The 27,197-nt window shown below is 51.3% G+C and overlaps 1 protein-coding gene across 3 annotated transcripts; it reads left to right on the plus strand.

Annotated features, from left to right (window-relative positions):
• PGPEP1 (pyroglutamyl-peptidase I) lies at positions 1-24,495 on the plus strand. 3 transcript variants are annotated; one of them, XM_063146976.1, is made up of 5 exons: positions 1-94; positions 6,353-6,405; positions 18,427-18,543; positions 20,585-20,817; positions 21,336-24,495. In XM_063146976.1, exons 1-5 carry the CDS (start codon positions 61-63, stop codon positions 21,526-21,528), a joined length of 630 nt encoding a protein of 209 aa, XP_063003046.1. In that variant the 5' UTR covers positions 1-60; the 3' UTR covers positions 21,529-24,495. The 3 variants fall into 3 exon arrangements, with proteins under 3 accessions (XP_063003046.1, XP_063003048.1, XP_063003047.1); XM_063146978.1 differs by lacking the exons at positions 1-94; positions 6,353-6,405 and having other exon boundaries at positions 18,468-18,547; XM_063146977.1 differs by lacking the exons at positions 1-94; positions 6,353-6,405; positions 18,427-18,543 and adding an exon at positions 19,102-19,669.
• The last annotated feature ends 2,702 nt before the right edge of the window (positions 24,496-27,197 follow it).

Genomic DNA, 27,197 nt, shown 5'->3' on the forward strand with positions numbered 1-27,197 from the left:
GCTGGCTCAGTCAGTCGCCTCAAGTTGGTCGGGCAGGAGGGAGGCGAGGAAGGAAGAACCATGGAGAAGACCCGGCGGCCCGTGGTGGTGACGGGTAAGGGCGGCGGCCGAGGAAGAGGAGGAGGCGGAGGAGAGGAAGGCCTGACGTGGAGAAGGGGAGGCAAAAAAAAAGGGGGGGTCCGAGAAAAGGGGGGAAGCATTTAAGTGTGGAACTTTGTCCCCCTCTCAAAACTCCCCCCCGGGTCCCGCAACCCCCCCGCAATAGTTCCCCCCTCCTTTTGGTCCCCCCATTTCAAAATACAGCTCTCTTTATTTTAAATTTTTTTTGGGGGGGGGCATGAAATGGTCAGATAGCCCCACCCCAAATAATACCCCATTCTTCCTCCCCCCAGTAAAACTTCATGTATACTAGTTAACCCCCCCATCAATTCGTCCTTTTAACACCCCCCCTTCACACACACTTTAAACCTTTCAGTTTTGAGTCTTTCTCCCTTCTTTTCTGTATATTTCTCATATATCCATCTATCTTCCCCCGTTATTTTAAATAATGGGAACAGCCCCGCCCAACAGAGCCCTGCTTGTAAACTCTGTTTGACCTAACGCTACTTTCGAATAACTTTCCCATTCCTTAACATGCTCCACCCTATTACTTGCTTCCGCGAATATTCCTCTCCTCCACCCACCCCCATCCCATATTTCTTCCCTTTTCTTTCAATTTCTCTCACTCATTTGTCTCTTTCTGCTATCACTTTATTTCTTGCACCAATGCCCCAGTAGCCTGTTCCAGCCGAAGGGCAGCCCCGGCCTCTGGTTTGCCCCCAAATAACTCCCAAGTTCCTCTCCTTCTCCTGTGCCTTTTCTTATCTTAACCCCTTGTTATTTCTTACCAGGACTTCTTGCAAGAGTCTATGGGAAAGTGGGGCATTGTGTTTTGTTGTGTGTTTGGCTCCAGGGGTACCTGGTCAACGTGGGTCTAAGCTGCTGCGCTCAGCGTGTGGATGGTGTTCGTAGGTGTGTGAGTTTTGGGGTTGGCAGTAGCTCTTGTGTTGACCCCTTGGGGGTAATCTGGTGATATAAAAGAGGTGTTCCAGCGGCATGGTGCTATTTGTGTCAGTAGCACATCGGGGTGGGATTTTACATGTCTAAACTCGGTTAGAGTTCGCTTTGTTTTCTAAAAGGAAGGCAACTTGTCTTCCTGGGAAAGTCCCTTGAATTTGGGAGCGTGGCGTCTGCGTTGAAGGTGTGGGATCTCCATAGAGTTTGTGGGAGAGGGGGCGGGGAGGTTGGCTTCTCCGCCGACAACCCCCCCTTCCCTAGCTTTCTGGGGCCTCCTTCTGTTCTCTGCCGAAAGTCTGATGGCAGCTGGAAAACCTGAAGTCAGACAAGAGGCCCTTGAGTCTCTTTTCCCTCCGTTGTACATGCTAAAGTTCTGGGATACCCTGAGTCGATGCAGCCCCGGGAGCTGCGGCATTTGCCTTGCAGGGAAATGGTGATTGCTCTTGAGGTTTTCTTATCCTTTTTGAGTCGTGCCACTGGTGTGGCCTTAATTGGAACTTGAGGAATGCCGTTAGCTCGTGGCAGGGGAAGAGGTGCCAGGCGTGGGTGCCACACTACCGAGGCTGAAACAGGAGATCCCTGGCAGTCTGCAACATTTGTTCATTCTGTGGACGAAAAAATACTAAACAGTGCAAAAACTGCACCAAAACTGGCCACTGCCAAGACAGTGGGGCGAAAGGACTTAATATAATGTGTGAGCACGGAGGAAATTATAACAGGATAGAGACATATATAACATCCTATACTTATAACATCAGTATACGTATATACGTGACAGAGTAAAGTGCAAAAACTGGTTTGTGTATTTGGCATTTGAATGCTGAGCGAGATCAGACTTTAGCAGGACTCTGGATTTTGCACCTGTTCCACCGCAGCAACCTCAGAACCTCTCCGTAATTACACCACTAATAAGCTTGTGCCGGAGGAGAAACGGTGGGGCAATGCTTAAATCGTTTCTCTTCCCCCAAACATCTGTGACTGTCCTCCAAGGTGGATTGACTCAAATCCCAGGCAAGTTTCCAGAAAGCTTCAGGGGTGGTGAGTTTTTTTGGTTTTTTTTTTTAAGCAGCTGTGAGGTGATGTTATATATGTCTCTATCCTGTTATAATTTCTTTCATGTTCACACATTATATTAAGTCCTCCTACCCCACTGTCTTGGCTGTAATCCGTTTTTGTGCATTTGTGTGCTGTTGAGCATTTGTTCCCACAAGTGCTGCCTCTCTTTCGTGCTTCTGCAGGTATGTTCTGGAACAGTTAGTTTCTGCACACCTGTGGAGTGCAGCTTCTGCCAGCACACTCTGACTCCTTCCTTGTAAAAGCACATTATTCTCCTGGCAAGAGCTTCCTCTTCAGACTGTCGTTGTTGGCATTTGCCCGTGCCGGGGAGGCGCACCGAGTGTAACGTGTGCTCAGGCGCATAGCTGATCTCGGTGTCGAGATAATCCCATAAAAATCTGGCAGCTGAGAGCAGCTGGCTCCCTGCTAATTAGCCTTGGAGGCCGCTGGTAACAGAGCGCCCAGAGAGACTCCGAAATACTCTATAGAGTTCTTATCTGATGGCAGCAGCCCTTTTTGGGCAAGAAACAGAAGGGAACACAAAGGACTCCCCCCCCCCTTTCTCGGGCGTCTCAGCTATGTAGCAGGCACCTGTAGGATTTCCACTCCCGAAATTCCACCCAGGGAATTATTCTTTGGTGTGTGTTTTTCTTAAAGCGAAGGCAAGGACTTGTGAAACGTCCTTTAGGCGAAAAAGGAATTGAAATCTTGGATCTGTTTGAACAGATCCCCCTTGGCTTATCCATCGCTGGTTGCTTGTGGGGAAGTAACAAGTTGTCCAGCCCCGAAAGTTTGACAAAGTTGCTTGTGCTTTTCTTCTGGACAACGAAGGTTTGCAAGAAATATCTCTGGGCAAGCTAGCAAAAGATGTGGAAGTTTTGCAGACATGTATACAGGGCTGAAGTTTAGCGTGGATGGCATTCCACACTAAACCGCCCAGAGAGCTTCGGCTGTTGGGTGGTATAAAAATGCAACAGATAAATAAATTCCTATGCTCAATTTGTCTCCTCACCCATGCCTAAATGTTTCTTGCTTTTTTCCCCTGGGAGTTCCACCCTTGGAAATCTGTGCTCTTCTTACCAGCTGGTATCCCTTTCCCCTTAAGGTACCAAAATCCCGATTAACTGGTTAACTTCCCTTAAATTTAATAAAGTGGAAAGTGAGGTGTTGGTGTCTGGTAGCAAAACACAAAGGAGCTTAGCAGGTTTTGCATGTCAGTAGAACCCTGCTGCCCTATTTGTGCAGGTGCACCAACCTTGTAAAAGCTGCTCACCTATGGCGCATAAGAACAAACATCTAGGCAACCAGGCCGCTTTTTGTGGTGGTTCACTGAAGAAATGCTGGCTCTTTTTTCCCTTGCTCTCTCTTTCAGGTCTTCGACAGACTAACGGAAGCATTGATGAGATCATTTATGGGCTCTAATAATAATTTCTCCTAGGCTGAGTTAAATGGTCATTGGTCAATATAAACTTCTCCTGTTAACCTTCAAAGCTTTTCACGGTCTAGCTCCTTCCTATCTCTCCTCTCTCATCTCACACTATTGCCCCGCTCGTGCTCTTCGCTCCTCTGATGCCATGTTTCTCGCCTGCCCAAGGGCCTCTACTTCCCTTGCTCGGCTCCGTCCATTTTCTTCTGCTGCCCCTTACGCCTGGAACGCTCTTCCAGAACATTTGAGAACTACAAGTTCAATCGCAGCTTTTAAAGCTCAACTAAAAACTTTTCTTTTTCCTAAAGCTTTTAAAACTTGATGTTGTGCAGACTTTATACTGTTAGTTTTACCCTACTCTGTGCCTGCTTACCCTACCCTGTGCCTGTTTGCATTCTCTTCCCCTCCTTATTGTTTTACTATGATTTTATTAGATTGTAAGCCTATGCAGCAGAGTCTTGCTATTTACTGTTTTACTCTGTACAGCACCATGTACATTGATGGTGCTATATAAATAAATAAATAATAATAATAATAATAATAATAATAATAATAATGGTTCGCTCCACACCCCTGGGACAAAAGGGCAAACCACAGTAGCACATTAATGAGAAATCTGGCGTCTCGCGTGTTTTGAACTGCTTAACCTCTAGTCAGGGTACAAAACCTGAGATGTCTTTATTCCACAATTGCAACTACGGCTTGCTAGTTAACAGAAAGTTACTCATTAGAGAGCCAAGGACTTAACGCGGGTGTTTTTCGGTGGGACGCTGCCGTAACCTTTGTGTCTTAAGCATTTTCTTTCGTAATCTTTGTCCAAGGAAATGTTTGTGGAGTAAAACCTGGTATCAAGGAAAGAGTGGAGGATTTGAGACCTGGTAGATTTGCCTTCAAACTTTTTTACTTATTTACTTCACTTACTGTTTAAGGACTATTGAACCTTTTTTTGGCCCCCAAACCGAATTCCGATTTGGGGAATAGGGGAAGGAGGAGACGTGGCCATTTCTAGGACCGCAGGAGGGCTGAATTTCGCCCTACTGCGTGAGGTTGTGCATTCCTGTACTATATGTTTAGGCTTCCCTGTAATGAGAACTTCCTGAACAGTGAACCCTAAAAGTAAAACAAGTTGCACAAGAAGTTTAAACAATTACACCTATGTGTAGCATGAAAGAGAAGCAGAGAATCAATAGCCAGCAAGAAATGTTCCCACGGCTGTTGCAACTCCAGAAATATCAACATCTTTCTAGATCCCTGGAAATGGTTAAAATAAAGGAGAATGGAAAATAAAAAGGTGTTCACCTGGTGCCGAAAAGACCAAAACGTAGGTGGCCCTCTCTGGGGAGGGTGTTGCACAGCCAGGGTGCCACCGCTGAGAAGACCCTGCTCACTTTAGTAACCATCCAAAGAAGACCGTGCGGTCTGGATAGGTGTGTAGGAGGAGGTGTCTTTTTAGGAAGCATGGCCCCAAGGTATGAAACTTGCAGGGAGTCAGTCTCTCTCTTTCTCTCAAATTTTCCTACTCTGCAGAGTTGTTTTGAAGCCGAACTGGGATTCACACACACGCAAACCAAATGCATCGTGCCCTGTGAGGAATGCGAATAAACACTCCCTTCTCAGGTGGGGATTGATCCCAAAGCAGGAAAGGCCGGAAGGCACCGAATGTGCAATAGGAGGCCTCAGAGTTGCACAGGGGTGGCCTCAATCCGCACACTTACTTTGGAGTAAGTCCTGTAGCACCCGGCGGTGCTTTGTGTAGGATTGTGTAGAGCGGGTAGCTTATTGGTTCAACCCATTTTTGAGGCTGTTGCCTCTTCCTCGGTTGGTAGTTGGGGATGTATTTAGCTCTTCCGCCAAAATAAAGGACCGAAATACCTTTCATACCTGCCTTCCTGAACCCGGTGCTCTCTGGTTGTGTGGTATTTTGACTCCAGTCAGTCCCCGTTCATGTAGCCGAAGGTGAAGAATGCTGCGGGGGCGGGCCGCAGCTCAGTGGTTGAACCGTTGCTTGGCTTGCTGACGGTCCCGGCTTCGATTCCCGGCTTCTACAGGTAGGGCTGGGAAGAAAACCTGCCTGAAGAGCTACGGCTGCCGGTCAGTGCCAACGATACAGGGCTAGATGGCCCAAGCGCCTGGCTCAGTACAAGAGTACTGGAAGGCTTTTTCCCGCCACCTCAAGTCACTTTGAGCTGACTTGGGTCAGAAGCTGCCTGAAACCGGGCCCAGTAGTGCTTGCTCTGGCTGGCAGCAGATTCCCGCAATCTCAGGCTGAGAGAAGTCGCTTTTCCACCCTGCCTTGCCTGCTATGTAAAACTCTTCCTTAGCTGGAACTCTCCGGGATTGTTTTTGGGACGTCCTAGTTATTTCTGAATTCTATGAGTTGACTGATGGATGTTGCAAAATCAGGTTCATAAACAGCCCAAAATCTGGAAGCTCCAAGTTTTTGGGTTTTTTAGCTAAATCGGTGCGTCAACTTCCTACGAACAGCTTCTGGCCGCTAATGTAACCTTCCTCTCATGAGGAGACCCCCGTGTTTGTGTGTTCTTGTAGATGAATTTGCACTGGAGTCCTTCTCACGTTGGGGGCGAAGGCACTTTCGCTTGGCCTGGTGTCCTCCGGATGTTTCGGACTATAGCTCCAATCGTCCCTGGTGATTGGCCCTGGGGTGGATGGGAGTTGTAGTCCAAAACGTCTGGAGGTCGCTGGGTTAGGGCAGGCTGGTCTATTTTATTGTCATAAGCCTCCAGTTTAGAAATATTTCATATGAACCAATACACCCGGTGCCACCCTTGTGAAATTCTGCTTCTGTCGTTCCAGGGTTTGGTCCGTTCGGGGAACATTCCGTCAACGCCAGTTGGATAGCGGTTCAGGTAAATGACACACCTTCTCGAGCGTCGTGTGCGAAACACGCTGTTGTGTTCTAATAACTCCTCTTCCTCTCCACAAAATTCCCTTTGGCCCACGTCTCCAGCTCCCTCTGCTTGTGTGGCCACCCCACTCACGCTTGATTGGTCACGTTTCAAACTAGGGCTTGGTCCATGGCTACTTAGCTCAGTCGCCTGGGGTGAATCGGGATGCCGCGCCAGGCGACCACGAGAAAAAAATTGTCTTGTCTTTGTTTTTCCTTTTTTGGGCCGCAGACATGAACACGGCTATTTGCGGATTGGAAAGTTTTTATCTGGGAAAGATTCATATGGGTTTATAGTTAGGGCCCCTGCAGCCAGTTTAGACAATCTTAGCCGATTGATCGTATCAGTATCCTCACATGATAAAGGGGAAAAAATGCACTTCCTCTTCCTTTCAGATCAGGCCACGCTCCTTCCTGTGGGCATCATCTTAGGGTTAAACCCCCCCCCCCGTGTCAGATGCCCTCTGCAATTTTTCCAGAAGTCCTTGTATTAAAATAAATACATTTATACAGAAATAATTTGCTGACCGATCAGTTCTTAGCGCAGGGGCAGACAATATGGGACCCCGTAGGGCCCTCGTCCCCACCTTCAAGGATTTTTTATGGCTGCTCCGGGGTTGCTCCAAAACGAAAGGCTGGTCTCCTGCCTCCCTGCGGCCCGTCTTCTTCGGAAGGGGACCGGAAATGTGGTTAGGAAGCAAAGTCGGTGGTTGGGTGGCAGCTTCTGGCTGTCGCGGACCATGTACATTGATGGTGCTATATAAATAAATAATAATAATAATAATAATAAAGCAGGCAACCCGGCTGGGGATGATGGAAGCTGTAGTCCAAATACGCCTGCAGACGCCATTGACGGTGGGAAGGAGCAGACGCCGCGGCCTCCTGGCTCTCTGCGCCTCTGACTGTCCAGCAACCAAGTGGCAGCCGTGGTGAGGCAGCAGAAGAGGACGTGAGCAGCTGGTGAAACTGGGGGTTGAGAAGATAGACCCATTCAGGGAAGTCCACTTGCGGGGTGGTGGTGTTTTCCATCCCCCCCCCCCAAAAAAACACCTGGAGCCAGCACTGCGTCCTTGAAGCACTTTAGGGGCAATTCCCACCTGACCCAAAGTTCCTCCATATAATAAGTCCTCACCCCCAAAACCCGCACAAGAGTGTCGCTTTCTGGATGACTGGTGTCATCCGTTCCTGACCTGTGACTACAGGAAGTTGCCTGCTTTCAAAATTTGTCCCGGTTTCCCTTTGAAACTTGAGGATCTTTTTCCTGGGAAGGAAAGACTGTTTTTTCTTTCCGTGCCTGCGGCTTTTTTTCTCCCCTTCTGCCTCACGCGCTCAAAGGGGCCAGGTGTATTTCTGTGCATCTCCCACCCCCAAGACATTCTGTGCCAAAGTACCAAAATAAACCATAACCCGTTTGCCATTTTCCCAACTCAACAACTTTGCCCCGATTCTGCCCTTTTATTCTTGTTTTTTTAAAAAATGTCATTTACGAATCGCTGACTTAAAGCTGTAAGCGATGGACGGAAGCTAGTCTTCGTACGGAGGACAAGATTACATGATTCCCTTTCGTTATTCTTCCATTTCCTGAGATCCCAGGCAGGCTTCTCCTGAATAATTCTGCCACCATGGGGACTGGGAGTCTTATAAAGCAGAGAAGCTTGGGGGATCTGAATTCTTTTTTTTTTTTAACATTCATAAGGACTAGAAACTTTGAGGGGTTTTTTAAAAGTGAAAGCCGAGAAAGAGAATTACAGCACCAACCTAGCACTGAATGGAAGGATTCCTTTTCAGCACAGCTGACCGGCCAAACTAAGAGTGCTTCTTTTTATTATTTTTAACCTAGCCTGGTTGTAAGCCAGCTTCCCGTTCCGACTCTGGCGCTCTGGGAATACTTCCCTCAAATGCTTTTAAATTAACCCCCCCAGCCGTAATCAATTGCAACCGACTAATGGACCGCCAGCCAGACGTCTGGGTGGCTGTGCGTCTCCTCGGCCCTTCCTGAAAGGCAGCTAGGCTGCGTTTGACAAGGGCCCACGGCCTGGAGGTTGGGGGGGGGGGGAAATCAAGTTGCATCTGGGTTAGTTAGTCCGTGCAACCATCACAGAACAGCTGGGAAGGGAAGGGACCCGTCTTTGGTGTCCTTCAGATCTTTGTGACTTGTCAGCTTCTGCTAGCAAGGCCAACGGTCCGGGATAAGGGGTGTTGTAGCCCAAAATGCCTCGCTTATACACCGCCTTTTTCGATTAAAAAGCCGTCAAAGCGGCAGATTGACTTACGGTGAGCTCTCCTGCAGGAAGAGGAAAGTGGGCCACCCAGCAAAGGGGTTTTTTTTGGCCAGGGAGGGGGCTGTTAAATTGACATTTCAGATCTCAACCTTGTCGCTGACAGGTGAGAGCGTTCTTTTAAACAGGGAAAAAGCGCTTTACTTCTCATTGTGTGGATCTTGTAAGCCAGCGGGTGTGGTTGTGTGTCTTTGGACTCCAACACCCATCCGCTGGCGTGGTCTGTGGTCGGGGACGGTGGGAGTTGGAGTCTGACCGCCCCCCTCTGGATTTGCCCGTCGATTTGGACCTTGAGCTCCGTAACATTTTGCTTGCCCACCTGGTGATGCTGCCAGGATTTTTTCCACTGCTTTTGAAGACGTCCGGCAGCACAGTCCTAAAACGCGTTTTCTCCGAAATCCGTCTCTCTAAGTTCTGTGTCGCTTCGCTCTTCAGGAAGCGTGTTGAGGATGGGAACCTTAAAACCAACACATGTCTCTAAATAACTTCATTTAAAACCTGCCTAAATTTCCGGAGAAGGAAAAAGCAAATGCCTTTCTATTGCTTTATTTATTGCATTTTTATACCCCCCAATAGCCGAAGCTCTCTGAGGTGGCCCCCGTGTGCCCCTTTCACGGCTCGGACCATTTTAGAAGAAGCAGGTAGCTCTTCCTCACTGTCCTTCCTTTCCTGTCGACTAAGAAAGATCTGAAATTCAGCTGTGTTCTTTTTTAATATGTGTGTGTGTGTGTGTGTGTGTGTGTGTATACACCTCACATTTGTATGTTATGAGACCTGTTCCTGAAGGACGGCTTGTAAATTAACGAAAAGATCTTGGCCTCCAATCCCTGAAGATGTCGACTCAGCACAGAGCAGCAGTGAAAAGGGGTCAAATTCAATGTGGGGGGTTAGAATCATAGAATAGTAGTGTTGGTAACTGATTTGGATGGCTTTAAAAGGGGGTTGGATAAATTCCTGGAGGAGGAGATGACGGCCATCAATGGCTACTAGTCCTCATGGCTCTGTGCTCCCTTCAGGATCAGAGGCAAGCCTGTGTGCACCGGTTGCTGGGGAACATGAGTGGGAGGGTGCTGTTGCACCGTGTCCTGCTTTGTTGTTCCCTGGTCAACAGCTGGGCGGCCCCTGTGTGAACAGAGCGCTGGACTGGATGGGCCCTTGGTCTGATCCAACAGGGCTCTTCTTACATTCCTCTCCGCTCGAATGAGCTGGTGGACCTTTGCCACAAAGTGGGTACTCTCCTAAACGCCTGTAAAAGGGTGGAGAAAGCAAAGCTATGGAGGACAGGTGATCTTGTCTACAGCAAGGAGGTGGAACCTCTAAGGTCAGAGGGAGCCTACCTTCAAGTAACAGTTGGGTGGCGAGGGACATTACACCCTGCTTGTAGGCTGTCTGGGGCACCTGGCTGTCCCCTGTCGTAACCAGGATACTGGGACCCGGCTGTGTCACTTCCTTCTCATTCAGAAATATTCTTACCTTTTCACGCAGCCTTCCCGCAACTGGGTGTGCCCTCCAGTGTTGGGCTGCAATCCCCATAACCCTGGCTGTGTGTGTGTGTGTGTGTGTGTGTGTGTGTGTTATGGGAATTGTAGTCCAACACCTTGAGGGCCTGGCTGGGGGATTATGGGAATTATAGTCAGTCTTGAGGGTTGAGGAAGACTGTGTTAGTGCTTTTCTCCTTGAGTGGGAGAGAAGCAGGAATTCTTCAAAGGCAGTGCCCGCTCTCCCCATCCGTGATTTTGGTAGCACTTTTATATCTATAAAAATAGATATATATTTAATGGGGATTTGCTTCTTAATCCCTCAAGTTTTATCTTTAGAATCTCATTGGCTGCCTAAGGCTCCAGTCGTCTACACTCTTTCCTGGGAGCCGGGCCGTTGAACGCAGCAGGACTTCCTTGTGAGTCAACGTGTGTCGGATCGTGTCCTTCACACGTTCGCCTTTGGTTTTCGGTTTGAATTAAAACGGGACAGCTTTGGCTGTTAAAATCTCTGGTCTCAGCCCAGTCAAGTTTTGTCTGAGCAGCCTGTGTGTGTGTGTGTATGTGTGTGCGTGCATGTAAGTTACAGAGATTTGCTTTCGCCTCCGCTCCGTTCCACTCCGGAGAGGCCCAGACGAGGAGAAAAAGGGACAGGCTGCTTTTGAACATGTGCGGGTGAAGCATTGTGAGTGCCTCAGACAGGACTTCATGGAGCTGACTGGACACAAAGGCCTGTGTCTGAGATTCCGGAGTCCCAGACGGTGTGATCTGCATTTTAATAGATGGAAAAATCAATTAAACAATCTTTGCCGATGCTGCCTCCCACCCCGCTCAGTCAGTGGCCGACTAAGTGGACTCTTGGTTTATTACATCTCGGGCATTATCCAGCATCCTAAAGCTTTCGAGGAAGGGGAGAGGAGAAAACGACACCACCCTTTCCCCCCATTCCTTTCTGTCATTTGAGGATTTCTTCTCGGTTGGATAAATACCCTGTCCTAGGAGTGTCCCGACTTGCAAGGGATCATGGCAACTTCGGGGCCGGGGTGGGGTGGGGAGTCCGGCTTAATTTTAGACAAAGCGGACGCCTTCATGTAGCCGTTCCCAGTTGGAGGAGGCTGCCTTAGCAAAATTACTCGCTTTGGAGGGTGGAAGAGGCTGCGGAAATATTTCCTCAAGCGTCTTCGCTTCGCCTTCGAAATGCGGCTTCGCGTCGAATTTTACCTCTTCTCAAAGCAGCGCACGCACGCCCTCGCCATTCTTTTTTGCAAAAGCGCAAATGCGCGCTGCGGTCCGGCTGCTCCTCCGTGCCGCGGCCGAAACCCGCTTGCGTTTTGGGAAAGCGAAGTTCCAGCAGGTCGGCGGAGGCCCAGGTGTGCCCTCTAGACTGTGAAGTTAATTGGCTCCTGTCCCGATGACTCCCCCCTCCGCTGCTCCCCCCGCCCCGGAGGCGGTCGAGGAGTGAGGTCAGAGCGCGTCCCGACATCCGCGCGGACAATCGCTGTCGGGGCGTCTAGACAAAGCAGATAAGGATATTAGAGACTCACAAAGCGGGCTATTGTGGTGGGGTCAGGGAACCGGTCACACGCGTTCGGTCCCCCCCCCCCTCTATTTGTCAGGTACACAAGGCGGCTGATAATAAGTTTGGGGGTAAGGATTTGGTCCCCCCCCCAAAAAAAACCCCTGAACGGCATCTCTGTGCTTGGTTTAAAAAAGAATAATTGTTTGTTGCTTGTTGTAGAAAGTGGGTGTTTTATTTATTTTGCTTTCCTTTTCAAAACGTAAAGCAAACTTTACTTCCCTACTTTTTTAAAAACCCGCCTTGCGCATTTCTGTGTTAACTCATTTCTTTTCCCCGTCTGAGAACGAACCGTTTTTAAAAAAGAACTTTTGAGGTTTTCCTCCCAGGAGCCCAAGGTTTCTCCCATGATCCTCCTGTCACTCTCCATGTTATCCTCATGACAACCCTGTGAGGTAGGTTAGGCAGAGAGTCCGGGACTGGCCCAAAGTTGCCCTGTGAGCTTCATGGCTGAGTGAGGACTTGAACCCGGCTCGTCCCAGTCCAAGAGTCTTAACCACTACACCACACTGTCTTTCCTCCTCCACTAATATCTTCCCTTCCTGTCCTTCTGGGATTATCATAAGCAGCAGTGCCGTCCGCGTGCTGTGCCTCCATGAAACATAGTGGGAGAGCAGGTGAGGGAATAGAATTCTATTCCCTACGAAGCCTGGTTTTTATTTGCTATGGAAGAAGGGAGTCTGTAGTCCTCATGGCTGAGAAAGCGAGATTTATAGGGGGTGGGCACAGTCTGGTGGGACCGCAGAAGCCGAAAGGGTGGGGAAGCGAGGGGGTCTTGCCCTTAAAGGTAGCCCCCAAATAATTTTACATAAAACACGGAATTTAGGCAGTCCTGTGGCAGTGCTGAAGCGGTGTGTGTATCCGATCTTGGGACCATCACTCAGTTTTGGTGCATCCCACAGCTGACTTGGTCTGATCCAGCATAGCAGTTCTTATGTTCTTATAACCCTAACCCTACTAATATCCCGACTTCAAACAGTTGGCAAAGTTATGTGCCGGTTAGGGAGGTCTACCATCTAGTGGCCGGATATGTTACTGCAAGCATTTAAATTAGCTAAACTTAATGTGGCTTAACAGCAAAAATAACCCTGAGGTGCACACCCCTTAGTACACGTGCCAAGTGCCTAGGGTTCATGGGTGTGGTGCTCTGGACCGGACAGACAGACACGTATCCTCTTCTTACATGTATGAAGTTCCCTTTATACTCCATGAAATCTTTAGCCCGTCTCACCCGGTAAGGTCTCTTCTCAGGTCGAGCGGTCTGCGTCCCTCGACCCGAAATGCCAGGAGTTTGAACCCGGGACGTTTGCTGAATCACAGCAGTGCTGGAGCAAGCTGTCTTCGCAAGGGAAGGTTCCCGGTCCGCTCAGCCCAGTCTGGCCTGCTCTGACGGGCAGGGCGAGCCCCTTTCCTGGGGATCTGACTTGGGCCTTCCGCCTGCAAATCAGTCGCTTCCCCCCAGCTAAGTGGGGTCTGGGCACTGTGCCTCACGTGTCATGGGCCTCCCCGGTCCGTTTCCTCCCCTGGTGTAACGCGGGCAGCCTGAATGCGTCCCTCAAGCCCCTGCCTTTGCTAATGAATCCAGCCGCTTCAGACATGGATCAATAACGCTGCACCGCTCAGGCCCACCGTCTCCTGCGGCGCGGCGGCCGTGGCTTGTGATTTATCGCTGTTTTGTTTCCCGCATTTTACTGCTTCTTCTCTGTCTCTTCTACGCTGTTTAGGAGCCTCCCCAATCCCCCCCCCCAGTCCTTTTCTGTGCGCCTTTCCTCATTTCTTGATTTTTTTAAAAAAATCATGATTAAAACTGCCTTTTCAATACATTTTCCACCGTATTGAAACGATAATTCGGTGTCCGTTTTCTAGCTCCTCCTCCCCGGTCAAAAGGAAGAGACATGGGAAGAAAAAGCGGGTTGTGGAGAACTCATATGGCTATTGAAATGATTAAGAAGTATCCTGCCAGGAGTTCAAACCGGCTCAGAATTCTGTGTCCAGAAGCAGTTACAGAATCTTAGAATAGTAGAATTGGAAGGGGCCTACAAAGCCATCCAGTCCAACTCCCTGCTCGATGCAGGAATCCACCCTAAAGCATCCCTGACAGATGCTTGTCCAGCTGCCTCTTGAAGGCCTCCAGTATGGGAGAGCCCACAACCTCCCTAGGAAACTGGTTCCATTGTCATACTGCTCTAACAGTTAGGACATTTTTCCTGATGTTTTCTCATACTGCTCTAACAGCCAGGAAGTTTTTCCTGATGTCCAGACGGAATCTGGCTTCCTGTCACTTGAGCCCGTTATTCCGTGTCCTGCACTCTGGGAGGATCGAGAAGAGATCCTGGCCCTCCTCTGTGTGACAACCTTTCAAGTATTTGAAGAGTGCTGTCATGTCTCCCCTCCATCTTCTCTTCTCCAGGCTAAACCTGCCCAGTTCTTTCAGTCTCTCCTCACAGGGCTTTGTTTCCAGATCCCTGATCGTCCTCGTTGCCCTCCTCTGAACGACCTGATGCATACAAGGAGGGCATAAAGGAAAGTAGTGCTCTTTTTCTCTGCTTCTCCAGCAACAGGTATCTACAGATAGACTGCTGCCGCACCGGGAGGATCCTTAAAACCAGCCTGGCTAGCAGCCCTCACAAGCTCATGCCCTCCTGCAAGAATTTCCCTCCTCCTTTTCTAAAAAGTCAGCGGCCGAGAGATCCATCCGCCACCGTGAACGTCGGAGGACGCCGTCCTCTCGTACGCCCTCTGGCGAGCGTGGCCGTGTCCTCTGCAAAAACGAGGGCGCGCCTCCTCAAAATGGGAGGGCGCCTATTTGCGTGACCTGCAGATTGCGAGAGGAGGGCTGGGATTTTAAATAGGAAGGCGAGAGGTCTGACCCAAGAGGAGAAGGCGGACCAGGTGGCCGGCCTCTGCCCTGCTCGGTCCGTGGTCCGGCTGCTGCGAATGGCGGGCTGCTCCCTCCTTCCTTCTGGTTCTTTGACTTCAAAACAAACTTCGACCGGATAGCCCATCAAATAGAGGACGCCTTCAAAGGGAGGACTGCCACCTTACGCCCAGCTCATGGCTCATCGATGTCCCCGTGCTGTTGGAGCACGTCAGCCATGTTCCCCGGCCTTCCGCCGCCCGGTATTCCCAGCCAGCGTTGACCTCGGCTGGCTGGGGATAGTGGGGGTTGCAATCCAGACAGCCGTGCGCGCTCGGCTTCTCTCCCGCTCTGCGTGCCTGGCCTGGCCTTAAACTCTTCCAAAGTTGTTTTCCCCTTGTTGGAAAAAGGCCCGCTGGTTTAACTTGATACCTTCCCTTAAAAAAACACCCTTGCGGGAAACACGTGTTCTGTATTTTCCTCCCCTCCTGGGCGAATACTGCGGAGGGCCCCACCTTGGCAGGGGAGAGACCGGAGGGGAGGCGCCCCCCCTTTTCGGGGCAGCTGCTCTTCCGAACGCAGGCTTGGAGACACATCGGAATTCCTCTCCTGCCCCGGTCTTCCTTTTGAGTGTGACGGCTTTTTAAATCCTCCCCCGATGAACCAAATTTTAGGAAGGCTGGACCAGAAACTTGGGTTCGTGACTTGAGATCCCGCCGTCGAGAAAAACTGCTTTAATAATAATAATAATAGTAATAATATAAAACCTGCTGCAGTCCTGCCGATGCAGCACTTCTGTTTGCTTCGGGGCGCCCCCCGGCTGCCGAAAACAAGGGCGGAAAAAAAAGAGGGCTGACGTTCCCTCAGGAGTTGACCATCTGCTGAGACGAAGACAAGGCCTGCTTCTCTGGTCTGTTCCCCCCTTGGCCCCCCCTTCCACCCGCCGCCTCTTGTCTGGAAAAATGCAGCGAAGACAGACGCTCTTTGCCGGCAGAAGCAGGTGTCAGACACCACAGGGCTTGTGCGAACCCGGGCAGCGAAAGCCCCCCCCCTGGAAACGAGAATCGCACGACCTCTCCAGAACGTTTTACGGCCCTGTGAAGTTGGGACGCAAAATGCAGTTGAGATTCGGGGTGGGGCGGACGTCAAGGGTGTTTGAAGCCGGAGCCGCGCCGGGGGTCGTTGAGCCCTTGGACCGGGGCCCCAATCCAGCTCCGTGCGGTCCCCCGATAGCCTCCCCCCGCCCCCATTCTAAAAGGCAGGAATGCCATGCCTAAGGCGTTGTTGCTGGCAGGCAGAGATTTAAGATACACTATGCTGGGATTTGGAGAATTTCCCCTTCATTGCGTTTCCTTTTGGCCCTGCCCCCTTTTGCTTCGGGCCCCGCCTACCCCAAAATGTGCCCCCCCCGGAGCGAGTCTCCGAAAAGAAACCCGCAAAGGGGTTCTTTGTCTCCGTTCTAAACCACAGACGGAATCGCCCCGTTTCTGGGCGGGGAACGAAACTCTACCGAGTGGCTGCCTCAGCCCGTCAGAAGGGGGGTTGTGCCGGCTGGGGATTATGGGGATTGGAGTCTGCCACATTTGGAGCGCCCTTGGCCAGGGGATGCGTAACGAGGCCTCGATTTTAAGCACTTTTCACACAAACGGCTTCGCTTTTGCGCCGCTCCGGAGCGGCGAACTGGCCTCCGGAGGCGATGGCCGCTCGAAGCGATTTCTCCATCTCTTTCCTTCCAGGAAAGAACAGCCTTCACTCTTCTCCGGCATGCTGAGAGTTTGGGGAGGGTGTCTGGGGTCTCCCCCCACCACCCCCAGCACCCGCCTCGCGCCACTGTGCCCTGCCATGCGAGAATCCTCTTTGTGAATTTTCGGTCGGCGCTTACAAAAGGCGTCCGTCTCAGCTGGCCTCTTTGCATGCAAGCGAGCATGAAGGTTCCCCCCCCTCTCCCCGCCCCCCCCCCCCGGTTTCTTCCAGATTTCCATACATAATGCAAACCACACCAGAGGAAGCCGTCCGTCTCTGGGGCACCCGGAGCTCACCGTGAGGGTTAGGGCTGCAAAGATGGCGGGTGGCCGGGTGTCGTTTTTTTTCTGTCCTTGTCTGACTTCCCTAACCCCCAGGCCCCGGCACAGATGGATTTAATCATCCACAGGTCCAACGCCTGCTGAACAGGCCAGAAAACATTTTATATAAGCGGCGGACGATATGGTCTGTTAAATCCGCGGCGTGCAGCGGACGCCCTCTTAGTTACTCTCAAGTAACCGTGCGCAGGGCTTGGAAAAACAGCAACCCCTCGATAGGCCTCAGTGGAGGCCTAGGGAGATGGGGGTTTGGATTCCAGAATGCAAGCCGGGAGGGGAAGGTTGGTTGTTGCTTAAATTTAAACCGTGTCTTCTCTTCCGAGGAGTCCAAGATGGCCTCCACGGTCCTCCTCATCCTCTCCAGTTTTAGACCCCACAACAACCCTGCGAGGAAGGTTAGGCCGAGAGTCGGCGACAGGCCTTAAGTCACCCAGTGTGCATGGCCAAGTGACTCAAACCCGGGGCCTTCCCAGTCCAACGCTCAACGTCACTCTGGTTCTCAGGACCCTCTTTGCACGGGGTGGATCAGGGCCTATCATGCATACCATCGAGTAAGGAAGAACGAAAGGGCCGGCAGCCCGTGAAGCGTTTAACATAACGCGCCGTTATGGATGTTTTGGACTCCGATTCCCATTGGCGGGTGGTTGGGCATGATGGGAGTTGTGATTCTGCAACATCTGGAGGGACCCTCTGTCGGCGTTATGCTTTCTTTTTTTAAAAGAAAGAGCTTTAAGATAAATGGATGACTGGTGAGATATTTTGAGACTTCCCACTTCCTGTGCGTTGTGCGTTGTGGAGTTGCCCCCGGGGGGTGTCGCTGTGTCATGAAAGGCGGGGCACTGTTTTCATAAATGAATTAAATAGGCAAACGAATCGCTGGATTCGAACCCTGTGTCTAACGCCGGCCCGTTCAGGTGCGTCCGCAGACCCCACAGGAGCGCAAGCCCCTCCTGTCTGTTTCGGCGTCCGGTACGTGGCGATAGACAGAAGCGCCTTTTACCTTCTGCGCCCTCAACCCCAGGCGTAGATCCGTGAGCGGAGATGCCGTTCATGACACGTCGTTTACCTTTGCGGATATCTTAGCGGAGGGCAGTCTATAAATCTGGGTGTTCCCTAGTTGAGTTTATTTATTTATTTATTACATTTATATCCCGCCCCATAGCCGAAGCTCTCTGGGCGGTTTACAAAAGTTTACAACAGCAAACATGAAAAAGCATACAAAATTTAAAAATCATCAGAAACATAAAAGCAACAGTATAAAAACAACAGTATCCATTTAAAAGCAACAGTTCTGGGGGCCGTTAAAAACAAACTTAGTGTTGTTAAATGCTGTTAAATGCCTGGGAGAAGAGAAAAGTCTTGACCTGGCGCCTGAAAGACAACAGTGTTGACGCCCGGCGAGCCTCATCGGGGAGGTCATTCCACAGTCGGGGGGGGGGGCACCACCGAAAAGGCCCTCTCCCTTGTTGCTGTCCTCCGAGCGTCCCTCGGAGTAGGCACTCGGAAGAGGACCTTAGATGTTGAGCACAGTGAGCGGGTAGGTTCATGTCGGGAGAGGTGTTCCGTCAGGTGTTGTGGTCCCAAGCCATGAGTTTATTTGGAGCCGAGTGAATGTTCTGAAGTGCTGGATGTTGGCAATTGGGGTGATATTTCCGTGTCCCTGCTCTCTTCTCCCCTCGGCTATTTGGGGTCCTTCCTCCTCCCCTTTTCAGGAGCTGGAGAAAATTGGCCTCGGAGATGACGTGGATCTACACGTCTACGAAATCCCGGTGGAGTACCAGGCCGTGCAGAGACTGATCCCTGCCTTGTGGAAGGAACACAGCCCACAAGTGAGTGAGTAAAAAGGCCACCTGAGCCGGTGCCGGATCCGGTGGGGCTGAGGCACGAAAAGCCTACCCAGCACATCTGGAGAGCACCAGGTTGGGGAAGGCAAGACTAGAATAACACATCTAGCAGTTGTGCGTGTGTGTAATGCCGAGAGTTTTAAAGACCGACCCGTGTAAACATTGCTGCTTGGGTGGGTGTGTATAACGGCCGCCCGGTAACTACGACCTGGTTTGCACGTAACGCAAACCCATGATTTATTTAACCCATGGGTCATTGAATTCCGGGTTATGTGTGATAAGCCATGGTTTGTTTACCGCGAACAAGCCAGAAAGAGGAGTCGTGGTTTGTTTCTGGTTTGTTTAAACCATGGGTTGTTGAAGTCTGGTTGGCTGTGAGGTGGCAAACTCTGGTTCATTTGGCACAAACGACCTAGAAAGAGAAGCCGGGGTTCAGTGTGGGATTGTGAAGTGTGGCTTGTATAAACCGTGGGTTGTTGTTATGTCTAGACCCAGAAATGTTTTGCCAGGCTGCAGAAGTGATGGGCGAGAGTGGCTAAAACCAACCCGTTATTCTACATGGACATTTGAGGTACAGGGCAGAAGCAAGTAAAAGAGGAGGGAAATAAACAACCCAGGGATTGAGAAAACAAACCACGGTTTCTTTCATCGTCTGCCAGAACAAACTCTGCATAGGACAACAAACCATGAGTTAAATAAGCTATGGGCTAGCATTATGTGTGAACCAGGTCTACGTCTACCCGCGTAACCCACGCACGCGTACACCTGAACCTAACCTGTGTTTGGATCTTTACCCCATCCCCTCCCTTCCCCTGGCTGGTGGATTCCAGACGTGTCGGACTTCACTCCCATCAGCCCCCGGGGCAGGAAGAAGTCGGAGCAAAACCAATTGCGGCATAAAACTGAAATTAGACCGGCAATATTGCAAACGTTGATTCAATAGTACTAAAAGATCTTTACAAATGTGAAATGTCTGGGGAAATAAATCGCTTTTCACCTTGCACCGAGAGGACTACAACGTGGGGGCCGCTACAGAAAAGCCCCCGTCTCTGCAACTCACTAGGCGGGGTGGGCGTTACCCAGAGAAGGGCCTTTGAACATGGCGGCCCAGGTAGGTTGTACGTGTACGCAGGTGATCTGTTGGATATTCTGGGCCCGATCCATTGGGGGCATTAAAGGTGCCTACCAGCGTTTTAAGGACCTCAGAAGAGCCCTGCTGGATCAGACTGAGGGTCCATCTAGTCCAACACTCTGCCGACCAGGGACCCAAAAAGAGGGACATGAATGCATCAGCACCCTCCCACCCATGTTCCCCAGCAACTGGTGCACGCAGGATTACTGCCTCGGATACTGGAGGGAGCACATAACCATCAGGGCTAGTAGCCCTTGATAGCCTTCTCCTCCAGGAATTGATCCAGCCCCCTTTTAAGGCCATCACCACATCTTGTGGCAGTGAGTTTCATAGTTTAACTCTGTGCTATGTGAAGAAGTCCTTCCTTTTCTTTGTCCCGAATCTCCCACCGTTCACCTTCGTGGGATGACCCCACTTTTGAGTATGAGAGAAGAGAGAGAGAGAGAGAGATGTCTCCCTCTCTACATTCTCCACGCCAGGCATCATTTTGGGCACCACCGTGAATTTGGCCTCTATCCAAAGCTTGCACAGATGGCAAAGAATACGCTTCGATGTGGTCACTTCGGCCACTGAGCGCATGCTGGGCCTTTTAAGACGGGGCCTGTGGGCCAAATCCTGCCAGGCTGGGCCCCCGCTGTTCATTCGCTGGTTCCCCAGGCGTTTCGTCAGCGTTTTCCCCCGTTCTAAGGGGTGGAAACGCCTCTCCTGACGTGCCGTTCCGGGGGGTGGAGGTTTAGCCTAAGATCAGCTGGTCTTTTCGGCTCCGCCCCACCCCTGGAATATGGCCCCCAAGGGCTTCTCCGGCCCTCAGGCCAAAAGAGGTTCCAGACCCCTGTTTTAAGATGGGTTGGTCTTCGCCGGTCCCACCTGACGTGTGGCTCCTTTCCTTGACAGCTCGTGGTTCACGTGGGCCTGTCCGGCATGGCCACGACGGTGACGCTGGAGAAGTGCGGCCACAACGTGGGCTACCGGGGCCTGGACAACTGCCGCTTCTGCCCGGGCTCGCACTGCTGCGTCGAGGGCGGCCCGGAGTGCATTGACTCCGTCATCGACATGGACGCCGTGTGCAAGAGGGTCTCCGCCTTGGGGCTGGACGTCGCCGTCACGATATCGAAGGATGCGGGCAGGTACGGGGGAAGAGGTGCCGAGGGAGCCAAGGAGGGGACGGAGCGCGAGGTCCCGGGTTCGATTCCTGGCGCCTCCAGGTAGGGCTGGGAAAACTCCTGCCTGAAGCCCTGGATGGCTGCCAGTCAGTGTTGGCACTGCTGGGTGAGATAGGCCTCAAGCCATCCCCTGTGTTCCTGTGAATGGTGCCCCTGAGTGTGTTCTCTCCCCATTGAAGACGTAGTGGGGATCCTCCTGGAGCCAGAGGCGCGGTTTCCTTCTCTCCTCCCTTTCTCTCTCTCTCCCTGACTTTCTCTTTCTGTCTCCCCCTCTGCTCTTTCTGTCTGCCCCTTTTCTTCCCTCTTTCCCCTTGGTCTCTCTTTCTCTCCCTCCCTTTTTCATCCTCTTTCCTCCTTCTCCCTTTCTCTCCCCCTCCTCCCTTTCTCTCCCCCTTTCTCTCTCTCTCTCTCTCTCTCCTCCTTTCTCTCATCCACACACACCCATCCACCCCGGCTGAATCCCCCCTCTTTCCTCCTGGCAGATACCTCTGCGACTTCACCTACTACACGTCCCTGTACCAGAGCCACGGCCGGTCGGCCTTCGTCCACGTGCCCCCCCTGGGCAAGCCTTACAGCGCGGAGCAGCTGGGCCGGGCACTCCAGGCCATCATCGAAGAGATGCTGCACGTCCTGGAGCGCTCTGAGAGCAACATCAACTGCCACAACGAACATTGAGCCTGGGCGGATTCCAACCCCAACCCCCCTTCGGCTTCCTTCACTGTTGCACTTCCAAAAAAAAAATATATCTTGCGGCCCTCGCAGATCCGCGGCGGGGGCGGGGGACGCCCAGCCCCCTGCCCAGAGGAGGGCCAAGAACAGAACTTAATCCTGCCTCTGCCCTCCAAGGAAAAGACTTTGGACCCTTTTTCATTTCCCCCTTCCTGGTCCAGAGAAACGACACGACACCTTCGCTCGCCCCGCCCCGCCGCTACCGGCTCCGCCTGGATTCCCACAGAGGCTCCCCGGAGGGGTGGGGTGGGAATTCCAGACCGTAGAGGAGGACCTCCGAGGGAAGACGTCGCTCCGGCAGCCTGACCTTGCTCCTGTTTTACTTTCCTGGTTCCACGCCCGACGGCGGGCCCTTTCCGCGTCGCCGTGTCGCTTAAAGCAGGAGGCGCCGCGTTTGTTTCAAAATGCGGGCCTCGGCCGGAGGCGCGCTTCTCCCATCGGACAGGGGAAACTTAACCCTCTCCCTGAGGGTTCGAAGCATACCGGGACAGCCGTCAAAGCAGCAGCGGTAAAGCGCCCCTTTGCCTCTGTCTGCTTCATGCCAAATACCTTGCGGTGGCAATTTTTTCGTGTTGGTTTTTTTATACACAAAAGAACAGTCCGCCTTGACCTACTGCCTTCTCTGAATTTGGCAACCACATACCTCTGTGTCTGAAACGCACAGCTGCTGTTCTGTTTCTTTAAGACTCTTCCGAACAGCCGGAAAAACTGGCCCGTGACCCAGGAGCTGGGGTTTTTCTCTCCCTCCCCCATCACTGCCCTACACACACCTCAGACCCGCCCCCCCCGCCTTTTCCTAGTGCCTCAAAGCTAGATGCTGCTTATTCATCCCGTTGTACCTTAGGAAATGACCGGTACACCTTCTCTGCAAACTTTTCAGGGCGATGCTGTAGAGGCAAACCGGACCCGTGAGCCTCCTCTGCTCTTTGGGACTGTTTCGTCTCTGGCCAAACCTCCTGCAATTGAACTGTTGGGGCGCAGGATCGTTGGAGGGCGTTCCCGCCGCCCCCGCCCCCTCGCCAGCTGGGCAGAACCCGACGCTGCACTTTTGAAGCCGGGTGGCATGAGGGGGTGCCGACCGGCCGAGAGGTTGAAAGACTGGTCTTTAAATTCGGCAGCGTGCGAATTTCGCTCTAAGTCAATTTCGGGACTTGTGAGATGAAGAGGAAATGGGGATCCAACCCCGCGGGATGAGCTGGGGTCAAATCCCCAAACCGCGGATGTCTTGTGTCTTTGCTAGAACGAAAGCAAGGCACCGTTCGGCTGAAACGAAAATCTTTGCCCCAGGGGGGCTGTGGGGGCTGCTCTTTTTCCTCCTGTTTGTTGTGAAACAAAAGTCTCTTCCTATTTGAATCGTTCGGTTTTCTTTTTAAACTATGATTGGTTCTACTCGTATAGTAACTCTCAGTGAGAGTCCCGTCCCCATCCCCCCCATACGCGGTCGATGCTTGCAAACGAGAACGGCCGTGCGGGAATTTGAATCGCCCCATAACATTTCTGCCTGGCCTTACTGAGGAAATCGCCGGGGCGGCTTCCCGGGCTGCTAAAAATTGATCCCCAGATTTGCTCGCCTGCCAGCCGCCTGCGGGCACCCAAATTCCTACGTCCGCAAAGTTTTTCTCTTTCCTTTAGTAATTTATTTTTATTTAACGTTTTTGTCCACGCATTGACGGCTCCTGCACTCTTCTTCCCCCCCCCCCCCCCCGGTTTAGCTTTGTGAGCTCTGTCGCAGCAAAAACAAAGAATCCTGTTGCACCTCAAAGACTCACTGGTTTGGTTTCTCGATACGGATCGACGCCGTAGGCTGGATTTTTGGGGTCTCCGCAGGGGTGTGGCTCTAGTGAAGAGGCCCTGCACTCCCAAATTTGCCACCCTGTCACTGCTGCTAATAAAACTAACAGCAGAACCACCCTGTCAACAATGCGATGGTCACGTTCTTCCGTGAATTTCCTTCTGGCCTCACTGTTTACGGGTTCCCCCCCCCCCCCCCCGCCCGACATATAAACCTGAAAATCTCCATAATGCCTCCGTACGTACGATGAAACGTCGCATCTCTGGGGCTAGCGTGCGGCTCACCGCAACCTTCCAAAATATAAAAAATGGTCAGTCTGGTTAGAGATGCGAAGACGGGGAGAAAAACCCAGAAAAAAATAACCAGGGTTTTGTACCGTGTTTTTTCCAAATTGTCTACAAATCTCTGAGGGAACGAGTAGTTTTTTCTATATATTTTTTTTTGTGGCTGTTCCCAGGTCTTCTCATCTCTAGGTATAAAGATCCGAAAGACATTGTTTAAGTGCCCTCTTCTTTTTAAAGACACCCCCCCTCGGCTGCCTGGACCCCTTCAGAGGTGCTTATCCTTGGAGATTCTTTTGGGTTTATTTTTTATTTTTTTAAAAAAATGACGTTTCCTTTCGACCAGGCTACCTGGCGTGGGGTCGAGAGCCCTCCGACGGAGCTGAGAACATGACCGACGCTTTCCTGACGGCCGGGATGGGCGGCTTTGCCAAAGCAGGCCTTTCTGATGAGGCGGGCGCGGCAAACTCCCCAATAGCACGCTTCCTCCCTGAAGCGGCCCCGCTTTGATTTGAGCTGTTCGGCAAAGGAGTAGCCTTCCCTCTAACTAACAGTGCAATACTAGAAGTTCCTTGTAGACGCACCTGTGATGAGCAGGGGGTCGGACTGAATTGGTCTTCTCCCACCTAGCTCCCTCCAGATGTTCTTGGACTACAATTCCCAGCATTTCCAACCTTTGCCACGCTGGCCAGGGTTTGATGCGGGCCTTCTCGAAAACCTTGAATCGAACATTTTCCTGTTGTGGTTCCCCCCCCCCCCCCGCGCCCTGAATCGATTGCAATCTGATTTTAGTATGTTTAACTGACTTATATATATATTTAGTAAACAAAACTTTAAAAAGCCCACTGTGTTGATTTTCTGTCTGCTCGAAATTGCTGAAATGTGTCCCTGTCCCAATAATCGAACGGAAACAATTTGGTTCGGAAAAAGAAAATTCTACTAGTGGGCGCTTAAAAGTGCCGCTTTCAGACCATCCGGAGCTTAACATGGAAATTTTATTTTTATTGGATGAGCAGGGGGTTGGATTCGATGGCCTTCTAGGCCCCTTCGAACTCTGCTATTCTATGATTCTATGAAGGCGTGGTAACTTGGTAGCATAATGCCCTGAGCTAGTAGTCCTGATGGCTAGTATCCGGTCTTTCGCTGACCGCCCAATTATTCAGTGATTTTTGTAATCCCCTTGCAATTCTCAAAAGTTGAAACGCTTCAGTACTGGCATTTAGAACTTGAAGCTAAAATATTCTGGTGTTTTATGTTTTTTGTTCCTCCCTCTTTTGCATCTAGCTCCGCCCACTACCAGCACGTGGGCCCTCGAGAGCTGCTCTGAAGTGCAGTTCGGCCCTCGGGGATCACACCCCTGGTGTGGGGTGAATTCTTCCCCACCCAAACAACTATCCGCAGATCGGTGCGAGTTTCGGCACAACCTTATCCTACGGAGGGTCCCCTGAAAAAACGTTTCCCCAAAAATAAATAAATCGCAACTTTTAAAATGGCCTAGTCTGCATGGTGTTCCTTAGCCTTGGCCAGCATGGCCGGGGCGGATGGGACTTGGAGTCCGACAGGACTCTTCCAGGAGGCGTCTGTGTCGGTGCGTGTTGCCTTTTAAAACCACTAGGTGGTGCTGTGGGACAGGTAACCCCAACATCTGAATTTTTGGTGGCGGTTGGAGAATATTTTCTCTCACTTTTTGAGAATGTTGTCTGTGCATCCTTTAAAAGCAGGGGGGGGGCCTGTCTCCAGATACGCCCTGCTAGAAGGGCCCACAGTTAACATTCCTCTTCTGCTCACCCTGATTCCAGGCTTCATAGCTCGTTCTGCATCCTTGATACTTTAGAGCAAACCAAAGCATACAAAGGGTTTCTTATCCTTGAAAACAGCAGTGAATACTCTGTGCGTGCGCTGTTTGGCCTTTAAAGCGCCCTGCCGTCCTCGCCCCCTCATGAATACAGGAATAAAATGAATAGGAATCAGACCCATAATGCCGTAGAAAAGGATACGATATTTTGAAAAGCAAACCTCTGACAATGAGTATCTGTAACTATGTACGTGCCCTGTCTGCTGCTCCCTGACATTGAGAAATGTGACGGAAGGGTGCTGCGGCGAACGGCGTCTCGCTGGGTGCTGACGCAGGGCCTTTTTACCGCAGGCCCCGGCACGTGCTGCTCTTCGTGTAGTTATTTGGGAGACCCCTGGGCCGCGAGGGACGCCAGCCCTAGCTGTGCCGCTGTCCCTGTGGCCACTCTGGAGCAGGCTTTTCTGGAATCACCTGGACTCGCAGACTTGTTTTTTTAATGTTTGGGCCGAGATGTGCACTAATTCCCCTTCGTGCTAAAGCGAATTTGCGTGTGAATTTGAGTGTGAATGAACGCAGGTCAAATGAAATCCTGCTTTAAAAAACCCCAAACAATTCTGTCAGTGAGCAGATGAAAGATTCCTGATGGGTCCGTGCAACGCAGACGGAACGGATGTCATGAAAGCCGGAGATCTCTACGGCCGCGTCCCTGACCTTTCGGCCCGGGATGACGCGGGATTTTGGAATGTCAGGCATCCACTTTCTCCTTCGCTCCTGGACTTTATCTTTTGGGCAGAGCCAAAGAAAATTCCTCCACTGTGGAATCTCGGTGGCTTTTTCTGGCACCAAACAGACACCTGGCTGTGTGTCTTTTAAAAACTGTCTGCTTCCGCTGCCCTTTCAGAAGACGTCAACGCTCAGACGCGGCCTCATCCGTTACACCTCGCGCTTCTCTAGCGTCGGCTCAATTCCTCGGCCCTTGATGATCTCTGACGCTTAGGTTTTTCAAACATGGGGAGGGAAAGCAGGCCTAGAGATCACCTCCAAGGGAGGAAGGAACCCAACAGAGAGACCCACAGAAGTACGTCTTGAGGGATCCTGGTGAAAAGTAGATTTGGATTGTATTTCAAATTTGTTGGGTTTATAATTCTCCAAATTTCCAAACTGGGCTCACCAGCCCCCAAATGTTGGGGACCCCGGAACATCTCCTGCCTTTGTCCAGACTTCATTCCCAAAACCAACTACCCTTGTGTTTTTTAAAGAAAACAAAAATGTCAGTGTCCCCGAAAGCAGCGTTACCTTTGTCTTTCGAGAAGTGGGACCTGCTGGAGGCCGTCTACTCACCCAACTCCACGGCTGTGCAGAGATCTGAACTCCACTCTTCCTACTCTTCACACATCTCTGCTTGCACATGAGCAATTTCAGCTGGTCCAGAACACGGCAGCAAGGTTGTTAACAGGGACCACATCACGCCAGTCCTGGTCCAGGCCCAATTCAAAATGCTGGTATTAACATTCAAAGCCCTAAACTTGAGATCAGGTTATCTGAAGGAACGCCGCCTCCCGTACGTACCTGCCGAGACCCTAAGATCATCCTCAGGGGTCCTTTTCTGTGAGCCCCTGTCAAAGGAAGTGAGGCAGGGGGCTACCAGGAGCAGGGCCTTCTCTGCTGTGGCACCCCAGCTGTGGAATGAGCTCCCCAGAGACATTCGCCTGGCACCTGCATTATACTCTTTTTGATGCCGGGTGAA

The sequence above is a fragment of the Elgaria multicarinata genome, chromosome 23 (assembly GCF_023053635.1).
Source record: "Elgaria multicarinata webbii isolate HBS135686 ecotype San Diego chromosome 23, rElgMul1.1.pri, whole genome shotgun sequence".
Classification (NCBI taxonomy): domain Eukaryota; kingdom Metazoa; phylum Chordata; class Lepidosauria; order Squamata; family Anguidae; genus Elgaria; species Elgaria multicarinata.